The 21,460-nt window shown below is 39.3% G+C and overlaps 1 protein-coding gene across 2 annotated transcripts in view; it reads right to left on the reverse strand.

The window, feature by feature from the left end:
- The window catches only part of LOC124619605 (ATP-dependent RNA helicase DDX24), an 85,981-nt gene that overhangs the window by 45,512 nt on the left and 19,009 nt on the right, over window positions 1-21,460 (reverse strand). For both annotated transcript variants that reach the window (XM_047146106.1, XM_047146107.1), the window contains exons 2-3: window positions 20,889-21,200; window positions 20,677-20,809 (exon numbers count right to left, since the gene is read on the reverse strand). In XM_047146106.1, the coding sequence (XP_047002062.1) occupies window positions 20,677-20,809; window positions 20,889-21,200 (445 nt within the window). The remainder of the gene's footprint in view (window positions 1-20,676; window positions 20,810-20,888; window positions 21,201-21,460) is intronic.

The following is a 21,460-nucleotide window of genomic DNA, read 5'->3' on the forward strand; positions in this document are numbered from 1 at the left end:
GCCTTTGGAAAGGGCTAATATTTCTGTGGGGCTAAGGCTTCTGGAGGATAGGTTCATGACTTTGTTACGGGTCTGTTTAGGTTGTGGATTGTGTGTGGTGGTGGGAGGGAGTTTTGGAGGGTGTGATAAGCATAGTAGGTCTACAAGACAGAGTTTGACAGCAGTGAGGGGATGTGGGGGAGGTTTGGAGGTTGTTGTAGAGGTTGTGTACAGTGGTGCTTCAAGGTGGGAGTAGGAAGCGAGCAGGGTGGAGAGCTTTTTGGGTTGGGATTGTGCATGTTGCTCTAGTTCCTGGAGGGCAAGAGTTTCAATGTGTGTTATGGGTTCCAGCAATTTGGGATTGCATAGCAGGAGAATTTTGCGGATGGACAGAAGTTACTGCAAGGAGATTTGGGCTTGGTTGATATGGTTTTGCAGGACTATGTTGGTGAGGGATAAGGATTGGTGGAATCTGGACAGGTGGAGGTCATTGTGGAAGGAAGGGTGGCAGCTGGAGATCAGTAATTTGACGGTAAGGCCATTTGGGGCAATTCTATGGGCCAAACAACAATGCAAGAACAGTGTGTGGAACTGGACTCTGGCTAGGGATAAGGAAACTTTTTTGTATTGACATATATGGAAACAGCAAGGATCCTTGGTGGTTGAAAAAATGCGAAAAATTGCGTAAATATTGTGGAATTGGGTCCGAAAAAATTCACAAAAATACATCCAAATATGAGTGAAAAATCACGAGAAGGATGAAATGGATGCAAAAGGGGGAACAAGACGAAATCTGAGGGAGACGATGATATCGAAAGGTGAAAACTCAATACCTACACAACTCCTGCTCCCAAACCCTTACCTCATGGCTCATAACCCTGTAATAAACCTTGATGCAAGACCTGTCCCATACATCCTCCCATCACCACCTACTCCAGTCTGGTCACAAACATCACCTATCCCATCAAAGGCAGGGCTATCTGTGAAAACAGTTATGTGATCTACAAGCTAAGCTGCAACCACTGTGCTGCATTCTACGTGGGTAAGACAACTGACACCCTGTCAGTCCACATGAGTGGCCACCAACAAACTGTGGCCAAGAAACAAGTGGATCACCCTGTTGCTGAGTATGTTATCAAACATGACATCCTTCATTTCAATGACTGCTTTACAGTCTGTCATATGGATCCTTCCCATCAATACCAGCTTTTCTGAATTGTGTTGGTGGGAATTTTCCCTGCAGTATATCCTACATTTTCATAACCCTCCTGGCCTCAACCCTTGTCAGTAATTGTCCTCTCCCATCCAGCCTCTTCTCTGTTCCCTTTCCTTTCCATCACTATACAGCCCTCACTTCACCATCGCCCCCAGTCTTTTTACTTCTCTCCTTCTCCACTACCCCGCCCCCCTACATCTCACCTGCCTTCTGTCTAACCTGTAGCACTTCACTGTCTGCCACCACTGCCCTACCATCCCTCCCCCTCCCCACCCTAGCCTCCGAGTGTGTGTGTGTGTGTGTGTGTGTGTGTGTGTGTGTGTGTGTGTATTTTCGATGAAGACCTTACTGGCTGAAATCTTTATCTGTGACAGCTTTTATGTTGTGTCTATCTGCGACTCAGCATCTCAGCTATAAGGTGAGTAGCAACTTTCCTTTTCATAATATTGATACATCCCATGCGTGATTTTCCATTGTTTGATATATAAGACAGCAGGCATCTGGCACAGTTGTTAGCTCAGTTACTCCTGCAACAATGGCAGGTTATCAAGATTTAAGTTAGTTTGAATGTGGTGTTATAGTCGGTGCACGAGTGATGGGACACAGCCTCTCTGATGTAGCAATGAAGTGGGGATTTTCCCATACAACCATTTCACGAGTGTACTTTGAATATCAGGAATCCAGTAAAACATCAAATTTCCAACATCGCTGCAGCCGGAAAAAGATCGTGCAAGAAGGGGATCTCAGTGCCGATCCATCAAAAATTGCCAGCGTGCAAACCATTCAACAAAACGTCATCGATATGGACTTTTGGAGCCGAAGGCCCAATCGTGCCTGCACGACACAAAGATTTATGCCTCGCCTGGGACTGTCAACACCAACATTGGACTGTTGATGACTGCAAACATTTTGCCTGGTTGGATGAGTCTCATTTCAAATAGTATCAAATGGATGGACGTGTAGAGGTATGGAGACAATCTCATGAATACATGGAACCTGCATGTCAGCAGGGGACTGTGCAATCTGGTGGAGGCTCTATACTGGTGTGGGGCATGTGCAGCTGAAGTGATATGGGATCCCTGATACGTCTAGATAAGACTCTGACAGGTGACATGCACAAAAGCAACCTGTCTGATCACCTGCATCCATTCATGTCTGTTGTGTATTCCAACAGACTTGGGCAATTCCAGGACAATGTGGCACCTCACACGTCCATAACTGCTACAGAGTGGCTCCGGGAACATTTTTCTGAATTTAAGCACTTCCATTGGCCACCAAACTCTCCAGACATAAACATTACTGTGCATATCTCGGATGCCTTACAACGTGCTGTTCAGAAGGGATCTCCAATCCCTCATACTCTTAAGGATTTGTGGGGAGCCCTTTATGATTTATGGTGTCAGTTCCCTCCAGCACTACTTCAGACATTAGTAGAGTCCATGCCATGTCGCGCTGCGTGCTCGCAAGGGCCCTAAACGTTATTAGTCAGATGTACTGGTTTCTTTGGCTCTTCAGTGTATTATACTATTCAAATCAACTGGTTACGGCTTGCTGCCAGCATCAAACAGAAACAGAAAAAACACTAACGGTGACAAAAATAAATTCAATTGGCTGAGGGTTAAATATATAGCATATCTAGGAATACATAAAAAAAAGATAGCTTGGCCAACAGCCATAAATACCATTAAAAGTATTTTGATACAAGTATCAGCATCAATCAATCTGTACACATACCTAAATCTTCATCTACATGGATACTCTGCAAATCACACTTAAGTGCCTAGCAGAGGGTTCATCGAACCACCATCACAATAATTCTCCATTATTCCAATCTCAAACAGCACATGGAAAAATGAACACCTATATCTTTCAGTGTGAGCTCTGAGTTCCCTTATTTTATTATGATGCTCATTCCTTCCTGTGTTGGTTGGTGTCAACAGGATATTTTCGCATTCGAAGGAGAAAGTTTGTGATTGAAATTTTGTGAGAAGATCCCACTGCAATGAGAAACGCCTTTGTTTTAATTATGTCCACCCCAAATCCTGTGTCATGTCTGAGTCACTCTCTCCGCTAGTTCTCAATAATAACAAAATTGCTGCCTGCTCTTCTTTGAACTTTTTCGACGTACTCCATTAATCCTACCTGGTAAGGATCCCTCACCATGTAGTAGTACTCCAAAAGTGGATAGACAAGCATAACATAGGCAGTCTCCTTAGTAGAACTTTTGCATCTTCTGAGTGTTCAGCCAATAAATCACAGTCTTAACTTCGACTTCTCCACAATATTTTGTGTGTGGTCTTTCCAAGTTAAGTTGTTTGTATTTGTAATTCCTGGTTATTTAGTCGCATTTACGGCCATTACATTTGATTGATTTATTGCGTAACCAAAGTTTAATGGATTCCTTTTAGCACTCACATGAATGGCCTCAAACTTTTCATTATTTAGGGTCAACTGCCAATTTTTTCAGCATACAGGTATCTTTTCCAAGTTGCTTTGGGATTTGTTTTGAACTTCTGATGAGTTTACCAGATGATAAACAACAGCATCATCTGGAAATGACCTAAAATGATTGCTCAGACTGTCTCTTAAATTGTTTATACAAATAAGGAACAGCAGAGGACCTATAACATTACCTTGAGAAATGCCAGAAATCACTTCTGTTTCACTCGGTGACATTCTTTCAGTTACTAAGAACTGTGACCTCTCTGACAGGAAATTATTAATCCAGTTGCGTAATTGAGATGATATTCCATAAGTACACAATTTGATTACAAGCCACTAGTGAGGTACAGTGTCAAAAGCCTTCTGGAAATCTAGAAATACAGAATCAATTCGAAATCCCTTGTCAATAACACTCGACACTTTGTGTGAATAAACAGCTAGTTGTGTTTGACAAGAAGGATGTTTTCTAAATCCGTGTTGACTGTGTTTCAGAACACTATTCTCTTAAAGGTAATTTATAATGTTCGAAGATAATATACATTCCACAATCCTGCTGCAAGTCGATGTTGATGACATGTGCCTGTAATTTAGTGGATTACTCCTACTGTCTTTCTTAAATATTGGTGTGATCTGTGCAACTTTTCAGTCTTTGGGAATGAATCTTCCGTCAAGCAAGCCATTGTATATGATTGTTAATTATGGAGCTACTGAATCAGCATACTCCGAAAGGAACCTAATTTTTATACAGTCTGGACCAGAAGACGTGCATTTATTAAATGATTTAAGTTACTTCACTGCTCCATTGATATCTATTTCTAAGTTACTCATGCTGGTAGCTGTTCTTGATTCAAATTCTAGAATTTTTACTTCATCTTGTTTGGTGAAGGAACTTCAGAAGGCTGTGGTTAGTAACTCTTCTTTAGCAGTACTGCCATCTATAGTATTTCGATGGCTATTGTGCAAATAAGTCATTGATTGTGTCTTGCCGCTCGTATAATTTACATACAATCAGAATCTCTTTGGATTTATGTTAGGTTTCAAGACGAAGTTTCATAGTGGAAACTATTATACGCATCTTGTATTGAAGTTTGTACTAAATTTCGAGCTTCTGTAAAAGATCGCCTGTCTTGGGGATTCTGCATTCATTTAAAATTGGTATGCTTTTTTTTGTTGTTGTTGTTTCTGCAACAATGTTCTAACCCGATTTGTGTACCAAGGGAGATCAGCTCCATCATTTGTTAATTTATTTGGTATAAATCTATCAAACTTCCTGGCACACAGTTTTACTCTGCCAGGAAGTTTCACACCAGCGCACACTCCGCTGCAGAGTGAAAAATCTCATTCTGGAAACATCCCCCAGGCTGTGCTAAGCCATGTCTCCGCAATATCCTTTCTTTCAGGAGTACTAGTTCGGCAAGGTTCGAAGGAGAGCTTCTGTGAAGCTTGGAAGGTAGGAGACAAGGTACTGGCAGAAGTAAAGCTAAGAGGATGGGGCGTGAGTCGTGCTTGGGTAGCTCAGTTAGTAGAGCACTTGCCCGTGAAAGGCAAAGGTCCCGAGTTCGAGTCTCGATCTGGCACACAGTTTTAATCTGCCAGGAAGTTTCATACCAGCGCACACTCCGCTGCAGAGTGAAAATCTCATTCTATAAATCTATCAATTGCTGTCGACACTATTTCTCTGAATTCAAGTCACATCTCGTCTACACTTCCCGGTACAGTCTTAATTGGAAGGAATGGAGATTCTCTTTCAGGAAGATGCCAAGACAATTTTTACCTGCTTTTTTGAATAGGTATATTTTTCTTTTATTCTTGGAGGATTTGGGAGTTACGGTATTCGATCTCACTATGACAACCGTGTGTTCACTAATCCCTGTACCCATTTTGATGCTCATTATTAGACCAGGATTATTTGGCGCTAAGAGTTCAAGTGTGTTTTACAGTCATTTATTACTTGAGTGGGCTCATGAACTAATTGCTCGAAATAATTTTACAGAATGCATTTAGCGCAATTTTGAATTACCTTTTATGTGTACCTCCAGATTTAAAATGTATTTTCATCAACATATAAAACATAAACTGAAGTGACCAGCAACGATAATTGTATGAGTCAGGTATGTGTCTGAAATAGTCAACTGTGTTTACTCTACCCTTTCTGAACACCGTTAGGTTCTTCGCAAAAGTTTCAGCTGAACTTATCTCCGGATTTAGCCAGCTTTCAGTGCCTGTAATGATTTGAGCATAGTGCTTCCTATTAGCACTTGGAGCTTTGGTACCTTCCCTACATGGCTACTACAATTTACAACCATCGTACCGATGGTTCCTGGATCTACGTTCTTCTTGTGTTTGACATGCACCCTTTTTGTGTTTCCCTGAGACCCTCTAACCTAAAAAAACCATCCAGTCCACACCACACAGCCCATGTTACCCCTGTAGCTGCCTGATGCGTGTAATGGACTCCTGATCTATTAAGCAGAACACAAAACCCCACCACTCTATGGTTCAAGTCGAGGAATCTGTAGCCAACACAGTCGCAGAGCTGTCTGAGCATCTTCTACAGATTCTCCACTCAGCTCTGTACCAGACGTCCGCAATTAGTCCTGTCAACTATGATGCAAATGGTGAGCTCTGCTTTCATCCTGCAAACAAGACTGACAGCCTTTACCACTTCTGATAGCCGCTCAAAGTCAGAGAGATTCTCTTCCAATCCAAAACTACATGAGTCACCACCTACAGCTGGCTGCACCCTGTGTTCTTCACGAAATCTGGAAGGACCTGCTCCACGTCTGGAAGGACCTGCTCCAAGTCTGGAAGGACTCCATCCAGGATGCACACAGACTACACACTGACTTTCTTCCCCTCCTTGGCAGCCGTGTCCTTAAGGCACCCCATACCGTGTCTAACACTGGAGCTCCCAACAACCAATAATCCCATCCTCCATGACTTCCCGGATCTTGCATGCCAAGAGCATTCCTCTGAAACAGGACAAGTGACTGCATCTGGTTGAGGGTCAGTGTCAGCCACAGACAGCACCTGGGAATTGTTTGTCAGACTAACTGGGGATGCCTTGCATTTGGCCTCCTGGGAAGCCTTTTGCCATCTGCCCTGCATCGAGGTGACATCCCACTCGACCACAGGTGAGGGATCAACCTCAATGTGAGCAGTAACTGGGATTGCCACTGGTGCAGGCCGATCAGAGGACTCATTGGTCATGTTGGATGTCTGTTGGATCCCCATGGCCGGCAAACAACAGTAATGCCCATCCACTGCAGCCTCAAGCTATGTAACCAAAGCCATCACAGTTTGGAGCTGTGACTGAAGTGTCACCAACTCGGCTCACATCTGCACACAGCAATTCATGTTAAAGACCATGGAAAATTACATTACACAGACAAACAAAGGACTATAGACACGCACTATGGAACTCTACTGTTGAACTGATGAAAACAGAAGAACTGTGTCTAATAAATTAGATTAAGTTGCAGAGATTCAAAAATTAAACTACTAAAGCACTCATGTGAGACTAAATAATTCGCTCCTGGTCAGGAATTTTTAATGTGTCACTAAAGCAGTCTACTTTCCGGCACAAATGTACATGCGAGAACTGTTTCTATTGAGTGCTAAAATTAACATGCAGAAATTTGAGAAACTAAAGTTCCAAAGCACACAGATGAACTGATGTAACTTGCTCCACATTAGGAACTCATAAAATGTCACAAAATCAGTTACTTCCCCAGTTGTTGCTTGTGTCTGGGCCAACTGCTGCTGTCTGCAAGTACACAAGAAGTGGGTAATGGTGTGGGACATCCTACACTTTTACACACATAGCCACTAGTGCCAAGGTATATAAATGACAAGTATCATAAATTCAGCAGCTTAAAATAGAATATTCATAGTCATAATTAACATGATTTCACATGGCAACATGTGTGTCTAACAATAATACATAAAATGCAATAAAATACATAAAAATAAAATCCATGTTCATAGCCTGAATTAAACATGTGGGCAGTAATAAAGACTTCATTAGTAGAAAACCTTTCAGCATGACAAAGTAATTGGAACATTACATACTATGCAAGTCAGAATAAACAGTGTAAAAAGATACATAATCTATTCACAGAGAACCTTTTTGCTGTGCTGAAGTAAATAAAACATGATATTGTGTGGAAGATGGTTAACGAAACAATAATTATGGTCTCGATGGTCGATAGTGAATCCAGAGAACAATCCAGATGGCACCACCTTGTGGCCTGTGTGAGGAGAATTTTTGTATTCCTGTAGTGGTGTTTGCAGGGGAAGGGCCAATGTTAATGGCTACTAGGTGCACTCAGCCACATGCCGAGGTGATGCGGTGTGCGACACTGTTCATACTAGTAAGTTCTTGAAAACATCGAAGTAGGCATTTAAGTTTAACTCAATCTGTTCATTACGCAATAACCCTGGTTGCCATTTTCTATGTACATACATCTCCTTTTACTCCAATATATTCAATAATTGTCCTTTCAGTGCATTACACAACACTTTTAAATTATACTGTACACTTCCTCCTACATATTTTTCCTCCCCAGAAATGTACCGAATGAACACACTAATTCGACTATATAGATACATGTGTTCACTGAAGTGAGTCTCACTATTCCTTCTCATCCAACCAATATAAAACCTTCCTCCAGGGTCCTGGCAATTGTTCTTGCCTTCTGCTGCAAGCGCCACCACAGGAAAACAAAAGAATTCCACAGAGGCCATGAAATAGCACCAGTTGAATTGTTCTCTAAATGCACTATCAAGCATCATGACTTAATTAAATAATTATATTTTCAAAAACCATCTTGCACACAATACTGTGTTTTACTTACTTTAGTATACTGAAAGGTTTTCCTGTAAATAGATTCTGTATTACTTTTTATACATTTTATTCTGACTTTCACACTATAGCCATGCTAAAAGTTTTTCTATTAATGGAGTCTTTACTGCCTTTTACCTGTTGTATTTGGACTGTACGTATGGATTTTATTTCTACAAATTTGACTGCATTTTATGTTTCATTGTTACACACATTTTGCCAAGTGAAACCATCTTAATTAATGACTATGCAAATAAGCTATTCAATTTATGATACTGATCACTTACGTAACTCAGCCCTACCCTACTGGCTATGGCTACATTTGTGTAAGTATAGGACACCGCCACAAGCGCTTCTTACATAACTGTGTGTACAGATTGTTTGACATTGATACTTGTATCAGAATACTTTTTTTTTATGTATGGCTATCAGCCATGTTATCTTCAGATTTCCTGTATATTTAGCTTTCAGCCAACTGAATTTATTTTTGTCACACTATTGCTTTTCTCCATTTTATGACAGACTTGGTAATGGCAGCAATCTCAAACCAGTCACTGTGAACTGTCTATTATATGTGGTCAAGATGGATCTCCCTTGAGGTTGAAGCTCTTCTACCTGTGTTTGTTTACAAATAAATTTATTTTTGGAGGGACTCTGCTTTGAGCAAAACACTTTTTTTTTCCTCTTCTTCCATTACCCAGGCATGTTTCGCTGAAATTCTATCATCATAAGTAGGCTTTTAGTTTCTTTCTATCAAGCAGAGAAAATGCTCTTTACTACTTATACACATATAAATTTGTGTTTTTAATAAAGTATTCAGAAATTTGAGAAACAGATAAATTTTTGTATATACACTAAGGTCATTCAGAAAGTAAAGCACGTTTCATTTTTGACATGTGACCACATCCTCCCCCCCCCTTCCTCCTCCTCCTCCTCCTCCTCCTCCTCCACCACCACCACCACCACCACCACCAACAACACCAACTGATCTCTGACTTTGGTACTCAGTGTGGTGGCAGCTTCAATCCAGTACAGTTAATTACTGCTTAGCTGTGTGACTTTAAATGTGTGACACAACTGACGAACTTGCGAAGAGTGAGGAGCGCAGTGTTATCCGCTTTTTAAATGTGCAAAACATGCGACCATCAGTATAGGCAGATGAGTGAGGTGTACAGTAATGTGATAAACAAAGCATCATTTCAGAAGTGGTGTATCACGTTTATTGGGGGATGGAATACTGTTCACAGTGAAGATCGCTCGGGTCAGCGCTCGGTGGTGACTGATAGGCTGAAAGCAAGGACTGAAACAAAAATACAAGAAGATAAGCATTTCACAATTATTGGACTGCAGCGGCCTACTGTCAAACGCTTCAACAAGTTCACTGTGCCATTAAAAACAAGCGGTGTGGAATGCTAACCAGTGGAATCATCCTCCTTCATGATAATGTACATGCATGTGCAATGGGACTGACACAGAACTTGCTTCAGCGGTTTCAGTGTGAAATGTTTGGGCATCTGCCATACAGTCTGCAATTAGCCTCCAGTGATTATCACTTATTCCCCAATTGAAAGATTTTTGGTTGGACAACACTATGGAAGTGATGAATTTAAAGAAGCCTATAACCAGTGGTTCAACAATCTGGGACAACTGAGCACACACAATGCATAGAAAAGCTGCTAAAATGGTATGACAAGTACCTAAATTTGAACAGTAACTATGTAGAAAAGTAGCTTGGGTATCAAACTGCATGTAAAACACAGTTTCCTTTAATTATACCAAATAAAAATTTCTGTAGAAAAACAAAACGTTCTTCAGATTCCGAATGACACTCTTAACTCATCACGCAATCTGTGGTGTTCCTAATTTTTTATGTGATGCATGATACTTGTTTTCCTTTCACAGTTTGTCATCAGCAACTATGTAGCACTTAATGTAGAAAGTTGCTTGCTTCAAAATTTTACAAGTGGAATGTTGTGGTTAGGCCTATCATTAATTAATTCTATGCGGAAAACTGTGTATGTATGGCGGAGGGGGGTGGGGGGGGGGGGTGTTTGCAATATATAATAATGCACTGCACTCAAGGTGAATTCCCCCCCTCCCCCTCCAAAAACAAATTTAAAGTTTCTCTCTCATGTCAGTAGTCACTTCTTGTAATCAGATGATGAAAGATTGCTTGTGAAATAATGGAACATTCTTTGCAGAAAATTGCAAACAGAGTAAGTACTAATATAAACCTTAGAAAGATGATCATATATATGTTTGAAAGGTTTCACATCTGAATGTAAGACAAGAATTCTTTAATCACTACAGTTCTAAAATTACTCTCCACGGAGTGTACAGTAGAAATGAGATTTCTCTGAGCTGTGGTGCCATATCACATCCATGCACACACTGTGGGCGTTAAGACATCCTTGCCACCCTTATTTGTGGGGTGGGGCTGAGAAACTGAGAACATGTAAGTATAGCTCTGGAATGCAAGGAGCAATGTTAACTTACTATGTTGAAAAAATACTGTTGGGTTATCATACCACTAGCACTCCTATGAGTGCAATTGGATACATGTGGAAAGGTTGTGTAAAAATAATAAAAAATGAACAATAGCAGCGCCAAAGTCATAGCTTCTGAGGTTTAGAACTGCAGGTTGATTGGCTCTGATAGATGTCAGCCAATGAGAAGAGAGGGCCTTCATGCGCATTTTGTTGGCTAGCTAGAGGGATTGCTTTCTGCAGGGGGAAAAACATTTGGGGTTTGGACATCATAACGATTGGCTGTGTCAGCATTGGGCTCTGGAAAGATGTTTTAATTTTGAGCAATTGTCATCACTGAAAGATCATGGAAAATGTTAACAGACAAACAAAAAAGGTGATTGTGGAATTCTGGATTTCTTGTGTGGACTGTGACCATTTTGAATAACTTATATTTGAATGACATATTGTACAAATAGTAACATCGAACTGATATTTCAAAGTGAACAAACTGTAGAATACTGAGCAAGCATTCTACCCACAGAAAATCCATCTGCAATTTTTCCAGTAACACCTTACAGTGCATACCATAAACTGGCTATTGAGAGTAACGGTGCTTACATACGAATGTCACAATTTTAACTCCAAAGTACTTTTGGACTTGGCAGTGAAATATATATATGAATTTTCAATTGACCACTTTCTCTCATTTTGTACCTTGCCAGATTTGATACTTAAAAAATTATTTCACACACAGATTTGTGTAGTGCAACTTTTCCAACTGATGAATCATTATTTGTTTTCTTCAAGCCAAGTGCATGTGCCACAGAAGAATATCACTGAAAGGAGAGTGGAACATTCTTGTGGAGAAACAGCCTGGGCCACTGCACATTGTGTATATCCGACTGTGCGGTAGAAAACCCGTATAAGTCAAAAGTGTGGTAGGGAATGATTCTGCAAAGTGACAGTGTTGTATGGTGGGTGGAAGATATCAAGACAGTGTATAAAGAAGACTGATGCTGTGAAAACTGGATCGTTACAATGGGATGCGGATGGGAAACATCATCCCCCAATGGAGAAGGCAGCATTGTATTAAACGAGAAAGTGGAAGGTCTTGCAGTTAGCAGCTGACGAAGCAAAGCAGTACTGACAGCATATGCAGTGGACCAGAAACTGATTTAGCAGTAGGTGGAGAACAAACCCCACAGATATGACACACTGCAGCTACAGCAGTAAAGCTAAGTTTGTTTGCTCTAGTATTTGCCGGTGTCAAAAGACTTGCCATGATAGAAGAGTGTGACAGTTTTGTATTTGGAAAAGAACATTCTTATGTAGGAAACAGACTGCGCCGACACAACTCCTAGAGATGGAGGTGGTGGTTGGGGAGGGAACAGGGTGATGGAAAAATATGTATACTGTCCAGGCAAAACGACACTCGGTAGGATTCAAGGATGCTAATGTAATGGATCTGGGAGATGTGTTATTTTCTACCGGATTTGTCAATACCAAATTGTAAATGTTTTCTTATATTTTTTGTCAGAATTTTTTTTATTATAATTTGCCTTATTATAAGTTAATTTACTTATATTTTTGTGAGTGAAAGCATATTGATTACTATTAGTAAATGCGTCGAAGAATAGCAAAGAGACTGATTACAAGTGGAAGCTTGTGTGTTGTGTAAAATGTCTTTGACGCTGGAGTCGTCTTTGACTATAGTCAGTTGGCAGTTAACTCTTGGTGCGCGTTGACGGTAGAACAATGTGCAGGTCGCCGTCATAAATAATTTTGAATTATGTTACTATTTTTTTAATATAAACTTTAAGAAGAAACTACATTCGAAGAAATGGTATTTGAAGCACCAAAAATGAGGCAAACACATTGAACCAGGTCATTTCTGCAGCCGACAAAGATACATTGTGGAATCATACTTCCACTAGACAACTGAAGCCAAGACCAATATCGCCTTGTAAACATCTAACGGAAAAGGTACTGTCATGAAATATGCCAAATTTAAGTAAATAAAAAAAAGTGAACATATTTCAACTTTGTGTCTCAGCCGGGAGACCATATCTCACTAAGCACACTAATAGCAGTCCCAAAGGGATTTCACTCCTGGATGTGTTAGTGCTGGTGCAAAAGTGGCAAAATTTAAAAATAGTATAAAAGAAGTGACACAAGTCTCAAATCCACAGTTTATGGAGTGGGTAGGCTGATTGGTGACAGTTTCTATGACATTTCATGTCTAGAAATGCAGTGGAAGTGGGAAGGGGCATTGAAAAATATTGAATACAACCAAGTTTTGTGTTAATTTGAATTAATTTTATAATCTGAACACTGTATTTATACATTTAACACTGTATATATACATTTAACATTGTTTGTGTTTACACTATAGATAAATTTCATTCCTTATATGTACATGAAGGTTTTCACAAGTTCAGTCCCCTAAAATCTTTTTGGGTTTACTGACACGAAAATTTGTTGTATGCCTGCGAAATTTTGGAAGGTATTAGCGTCCTTGCATCATCTGGCAAAGTTCTGGTGTCTCACTGTCCGTCTACTTATTCAGTCATCAACAACAGAAGAAATTTAACCCATTGGCATACAATTTTTTTGACTGACATTGTGACAGCAATACACTTATTTTTCAGTAATTTCCTTATTTTTACAGCAATATACTATAAGCTATATTAGAGTAGCCTATTTATTGTATTTCTCTATTACACTGTGAAATATAATCAAACATAGTTTTGTCTGAGTGTGATAAAGTGTAAAACACTTATCCATATGTAGGCAACTCTTGCACTCTTCGCACTCAAAGCAGGGTACTCCACAATAATCTGAACACTGTATTTATACATTTAACACTGTATATATACATTTAACATTGTTTGTGTTTACACTATAGATAAATTTCATTCCTTATATGTACATGAAGGTTTTCACAAGTTCAGTCCCCTAAAATTTTTTTGGGTTTACTGACACGAAAATTTGTTGTATGCCTGCGAAATTTTGGAAGGTATTAGCGTCCTTGCATCATCTGGCAAAGTTCTGGTGTCTCACTGTCCGTCTAATTATTCAGTCATCAACAACAGAAGAAATTTAACCCATTGGCATACAATTTTTTTGACTGACATTGTGACAGCAATACACTTATTTTTCAGTAATTTCCTTATTTTTACAGCAATATACTATAAGCTATATTAGAGTAGCCTATTTATTGTATTTCTCTATTACACTGTGAAATATAATCAAACATAGTTTTGTCTGAGTGTGATAAAGTGTAAAACACTTATCCATATGTAGGCAACTCTTGCACTCTTCGCACTCAAAGCAGGGTACTCCACAATGACCTTTGTCATAACAGACCTTACATCTTCTAGACGGCACTGCTCTTTTGTCAGTTGAGGGCATTTTTGTGGGAAAATGGAAGTCTAAGGTTTTTTAGAATTCGTTCTGCCAGGTTGAGACAAAAATCTGTGAATCTCATTCTTCTTTTACTGTAGTTCAAATCTTCTTTGTCAACACAACCGCTGTTGTCAATCACTTCTGATTCTGTGCTTTCACTATTTTCAGAATCTAGTTCACCATATCACTCAAATAACTTACTTCAAGAAATCGACATATTCTTTCAGAGGGGATTTCATATGTATCATCCATGTTCACTCCTGAAACTATGAAAACGCGCAAACTTTGTATCGTAATATACCTGCACATATATCCACAAAAGCGGATATGATGCTAAGCATTGCTAAGTGCATCGACTTCGCTCATTCCTTTGTTACAATCAATGATGCAACTACGTTTCTCCTTTGTCTTCCCATTTTTGCTGTTCATCATAGTCAGGTCAATCATGAACAGTTAACAGGATGTGCATTGGTTTTTTGTCAATCCATCCACTTCACAGCAAGAACTTTATTCGATGGTGCAAAAGTCAGTTGGCATTGTTTTAGCACTGAGTTCTTGAATTGTGGTGGCATGCTCTTTCTGTTTGGTCTTACAGTTCCAACCACATAGGTCTTCCTCTCCAATATCTTTAGAAACAAGGTGGTAGAACCATACCCGTTCTCCATTCATCCAGTAAAGTCTCACACAGATAAAAAACAATTTGCTAAGGTGCTGAATAGTTGTTCTGCCTCAAGACCTGTGTAAATTTTAAAACTGTTACAGTATCTACTGTCAGATGAGCAGACTTTATATATTTTCAAACCAAATCTTTCCATCTTGTGTTGTACTTACGACAATCTGCCCTCAACTTCATCAGGCTTTCATTGATACAAAAAAATTTTCCAGGCTTGTACACCCTCTGAAATATGTCAACAGGGAGAATAATAACTGGTCTGACCTTCCTCGGTTTGTCATGCTGCTTTTCTGCTGAATCAGTAGCAAAATGAAGATACCTTGAGATGGCTATGAGGGATAGTTTCACCAAAAATAGGAGTCTGTATTATTTTTCTCTTAAACCAGTCAACTAGTACAGAAGTTTCTTTGCTTTTGACATAAGTGTACAGAATGCTAAATGGGCTTTCATCTCATCTATTGTCAGAAGAAACCAGTGTGCTTTCTCAATCATTCTTCTCTGTTCCACGTTTGCAGTTGTTTCCACATGTGTTTTAGCTGCAAACGAATTTGCTTCCTTGGTCACTGTCTCCCACAACTGTGGCATCAAAAACACATCAGTTACATGCAATTTTCATGGGTTTTGGCCTAGGGATCTGCAAATAGTAAGGTCTATCTCACCTTCAATGCTGCTTTTGATAATGCAAGAATTATTGCAAACATTATCCGAGTTCCACTCATCAATAATTGTCAATGTACCTGTTGCCAACTCTGCTATGGCATCTCAAATGTCGAGAGAAAAATCTTCTTTGTCAACACAACCACTGCTTTCACTAGCTTCTGATTCAGTGCTTTCACGACCAGTATAACTCAAACCGCTTTCTTCAAGAAATCAATGCAATGTTTCGGCTTGGATTTCATATGGATCAGCCACATTGCGATACTGAACCTACAAAAAACGCACTGACTTTGCATTGTAATATTTAGCTGCAGTTGAGCATTTCTGGTTGATTTAAAGGCAGACACCATTGTTGCCAACTATTAACATGCTGCCTGAACTAAAAATAGGACCACCAGTAGTGTATTACATACCAAAGCATCACACAACAAGATGACTGCACGGTGATGGCTGTAGCCATCATTGTACGTAAATGCATGCAAGTGCGATGAAAGGTATACCCTTCGCTGTATGCCAGTGGGTTAAATGACCACAGCGGCACACACTTAAATTCCAGACCTGGGGATTTAATTGCCTGCTACCACGAGTGATTATACAAGGACATGGACAGTGAGACATGGCACTTTGCCAGAAGATTGAAGGAGAGTACCTGCCTTCCAATATATCACGGGTACAATGGGTAATGACGTGACAAGATAATTTTCTTCCATTCTTTTTCTTATTTAACCCTTTCCACTCCAATGTCGAGTGCCACTCAACATCGCGAAATTTGTTTTCCGCTCCAATGTCGAGCCTCATTCGACACAAGTTTTCGAAGCTCTCAGACGTATTTTGAGTCTACTAAAAAAAAGGCATTATTGCTGCAGTGTGCTGCCATCTAGGAGAACTACTTTTAACTCGGTGTCGAACAGTAGCAGCTGTGTTAAGTCAAAGATTCTAATTATTACATTCAAGTCCACACGCTCGAAATGGCTAGTTCTTCACGTACAGTCCTTTCTGAGGAGGAGATTTTAGATCTTTTAGAGCAATCTCTAAGTGAAAATGATTTTGATTATGATAGTGACTCATTTCAAAACAATTCGAGTGACAATGACGAAGAAAACAGTGACAATGTGCATGTTTCTAGTGATTCAGCAGAGGATTCGTGGCGAATGTGGAGCAACACTGACACTGACTTCACAGATTTTCCTTTTGACGAATCAAAGTGTGGTTTTATAACAGAAAGTAGTTCTGTTCCATCATCGCCCATCGGATTCTTTCAATTAATTTTTACAGATAACCTTTTTCAACATATAGTAGATGAAACGAATAGGTATGCTACATCAAAAATACATAAAGTGACACCACTTCCACAACATTCTGCATGGTGGGAGTGGTGAAATGTTACCATGGAAGAAACGAACCGTTTCCATGGTGTGCTACTGAATATGGCATTACAAAAGTGTAAGAACTTGCAGGACTATTTTTCAAGAGAATGGTTACAATCATCCAACTTCTTTCCAGACTGTTTTAGTCGCCGACAATTTATGCAAATTTTCTGGGCAGTTCATGCTTCTAATCCGACGAGTGCTACACATGTCAACAGTCAGGTTCAGTCACGTCTGAGTAAAGTGACAAATGTACTGAATTACTTGTCTGGCATGTTCCTCGAAATTTATCGACCATATCAGTATTTAGCTGCTGATGAATCTACAGTATCATTCAAGGGTCGTGTATGATTCAAAATGTACAATCCTCAAAAACCAAGAAAATGGGGACTCAGAGTTTATGTAATTTCGGATTCATCAAATGGCTATATCTGCAGTTTGATACCCATTTTGGCGCTGTAACAACTGAGTCATTGATTTGCCCACACTTGAATTTTTCTGAGAGAATAGTTCTTCAGCTGCTAGCTAATATCAGAAATGCTACAGAGCAATCAGGGTATCATTTGTACACTGACCGTTTTTATACAAGTGTTGCATTAGCTGATGAGCTGTTGAAACAGAACATGCATCTCACAGGAACGATTCAGGCCAATCGCAAAAACCTTCCAGCTGCAATCAAGAAAGGAGCTCTGCGTCTAAGGAAGCACGAAATAAAATGCCTCCGCAACAACAAAATGATGGTTCTGGCATGGCAAGATAAACGAACAGTTCTCATGCTTTCTACAAAAGCCAATAACCCAGTGTCACTTGAAGAAAGCAGATTATTGATTATGCTTCAAAGATGGGTGGAGTTGATCGATCTGACCATTTTATTTCCCGTTACGGTTTTCTAATGAAAAATCTCAAGTGGTGGCGAAAACTATACATATGGCCGTTGGAGGTAGGACTTGTAAACAGCTATTTACTATACAAGAACCACTGTGAGTAAAACAACTTGACAATACCGTCTCACAAAGCATTCCGTAAAAGTGTTGTAAGAGTATTAGTTGCCGAAGAAAGAACTCAAGGACAGAAACGATGACGTCGTTCAACTTCTGCTGACGAGAAATGCTTGAATGGAAAGTTGCACATTATCAACAAGCTTCCTGGGAACAAGCATAAGGATTGCGCAGTGTGCTCAGACAGAAAAAAGAAAGGTGGCAGGCGTGAAACTGTATATTACTGCGAAACATGCTCAGGAAACCCAGCTCTCCACCCTGAAGAGTGTTTCAAAAAATACCACACAATGGAAAGTTTTGTACTGTAAAAGCTTACGTAAATATATGAATGAAAGCACACATTTTGTTTTAATGTATACCCCAATTGTTGGCCAGCGGCTACATTGTTTCCACAAAGAGATCCGCGCAAATCTCTGCGGTGCACTGCCGCCCAGGCGGCGGCGATGTAAATAAGAGCGCACGGAGCCGCCCTGTGTCTGCCTTACGGAGTGCAAAGGGTTAATATACGACTCAGATAAAACAGGTAATGGGGCACTGCCAGACAGTCAGCTAGTATGACAAACAAGACGATTGAGACCTCCCTAAACTGTACTTATTCTTCATACGTGCAAATGAAACATGAACTGTACATCACTGCTGCACTTCATCTCCATTAGAAATAACTGCTATTCTATATGGAAGCATTATCATAGTTCTAATACTCAAGATCTATCAATAAGTCTCAAACAAGTGCATACAGTCAACTTCTAAATGGATGAACAACTCTACCAGTCGTAAGAAAAGGGAAATATCACACTACTACATGTATGAGCAGTTCATGGGACTGCAAAACTTTGTGTAATTTGTCAAAACGTCATTTTTGGAAAATGCGAGAGATTTTGTCTGCTCTTTATGCTTTCACATTCTTTAAGAGTTTGGGTACATTTGAGAGATTTAAAAAACACTAGCAATTACATAAAATATTAATGTGCAAACAACAAATATTTCAGCAGGAAGTTTCAAAATCATGCCGAGTCCTGTCAACTTTATTTGATTTAAGTTAATAGTAAATAAATTTGTTATTGTTACAGGTCAAACGACCAACAAAAATGTGTACTTCAAAAGCTCAAAGAACAACAAAGCAATTAAAACTCGGTTTGATGCAGCTCTCCATGCTAGTCTACCTCTCCATCTCTGAATAACTATTTAAACCTACGTCTATTTGAACCTGATTACTGTAGTCAAGCCTGGGCCGCCTCCTACAATTTTTAACTACCACACTTTCCTCCATTATCAAATTGATTGTCCCTCAATGCCTCAAAATGTTCTTTATCAAACAACCTTTCTTTCAGTCAAGTTTTGCCTTAAATTTCTTTCCACTCGAATTTGACTCAGTATCTCTTCATAAGTTATCTGATCCACCAATGGATATCGTAAGACAGTTAAAATCACATTACAGTATATCCAATTTTTAGGTACTAAACCCATCACTTTTCCTTTTGCTTTCTGGGTATTCCATTAATCATACTGATAAGAAATAACTTTAAGGCACGAGAAAATCCACATGCAAATACTTTTCCAAATGAAAAATTTCAATACTGTACATGAAAGTGGCTGTTCAGTTTTGCTACATTACTAACAGATATAAAATACTTAAATTCCTTCATAATTCAGTGCTCATTTTATCAAGATTAGCAACTGCAGAGGGTACTATCTTGCTAAACATAACAGCACAGCTGTATACAAAGTCTCTGTAAGCAGTCCAAGAGCTGGGAGCAAACAATTACCAGCCACAGTCAGAGAAAAACAGCTAAAATTCCACATCAGTCATGACAAGGTATGTGAAATTAACGATGACATACCAGGCCACGATATCTGCCTGTCATAGGCTGTGCTCTACTGTTTGCACCATCCGCATGAGCAGCTTCAGAATTTAAGATTTGCCACCAGCCCATTTACATTCTTCCCAAACTTCAATTACACAGCACATACTGCACGAATTGAAAAGAACGTCACCTCTGTAACAGTCATGAGTCTGTGAAGAAGTCAAAGTATCTAGTATGTCTATTCAATTAGACAGGCTAGAGCCGGAGCATTGTAGGGCAGCTTCTGTGAAGTTCAAAAGAATGGAGAGAAGCTATTAAAAATTTTCATTTAGTCCATCAGAAAAGCTATGATGGGTCAAACAGTAGAACACTGCAAGCAAAAGAAATGTATACAGGTACTAAATTGAACTCTGGTGTGGTGTTCACTTTCAATCTGTCACATGTAACACATTCCATACAGAGTGAAACCATTCTCTCCCATCAACAAATGTGTGCTACGAAAAACATTTCATCCTGAAAAATAGCAAATATTAAAACTTATCTAATTGCTACTATAAAATTGTCAGGAATGTACTGTGACAGGAATGAACAAACATTCACCACTACCTCGAGGAATGTTTCTTCCTTCCTGAATATTTGACAAGGGAAAGTTTACGTGAGACAGTTAATGCAATTTGCCTCTTAACAGTACAACTACTCAATTTTTCAAAACAATGGTATTTACAAGCTAACAAAGCTGAAACTGTGTTTTAGCATGAGATACACATATGTCCTGTTAAACTACTGTTCAATTAACTTTTATTTTTATATGTTTGTTTCTCACCTGAATCCCTTCTCTTACACTCCAAAATGCCACTTATTATCGGAATTCCAAATGCAAGAGTTTTTCCGCTTCCTGTTTCAGCAGCACCCAGTATGTCTCGTTTCCCTAGGATTGCTGGTGGTAATGCCATGGACTATAACAATGTCAGACATGTAGCATTAGAAACAATACAGAAAATCAAAATGACAATGGTTATTACACAATTACAATACCTGTATTGTAGTTGGTTTTGTAAATTTCAGTTCAGATAAAGCTTGTATTATTTGAGTGGGTACATTTAATCCATGCCATGCTTCCATTCCCTCCATTATACCTTCATAAATATTTCCTCCATCTTTAATCGCTATCTTTTCACTACTGCCAGCATCAGAACATGATTGTTGTGTTGCTTCATACTTAATTTTTTTTGAAGATGCTAGCTGACTTAGATCGCCATCTCTGTCTTTCCTCTTGCTTGTTTTAGCAATATTGTCACTGTTGTCTGTCTGAACTGGTTTCTTCTTCTTCCTCCTCTTCTTCTTTTTCTACACAAATGTACAAAAAAAGTATATAAAAGGGCAAAAATAATAAAATGGCTACACCTAAATATTAAAATCTTCCACACTTAGACAAAACTAATCCAAAAACTTATTTCTTGATAGATAAATATCACATAACATCAACATTTCCAGAACTTAAAATGAATAAGTTCTGTAAAGTGTATTGCAAAAATGGGAAAACGCAATATCACCTCCATTGTACAATCAAATTTTACAAAACAAAATAACTCAATAAATATTCAATA

This window comes from Schistocerca americana, chromosome 6 (genome assembly GCF_021461395.2).
Source record: "Schistocerca americana isolate TAMUIC-IGC-003095 chromosome 6, iqSchAmer2.1, whole genome shotgun sequence".
Lineage (NCBI taxonomy): Eukaryota > Metazoa > Arthropoda > Insecta > Orthoptera > Acrididae > Schistocerca > Schistocerca americana.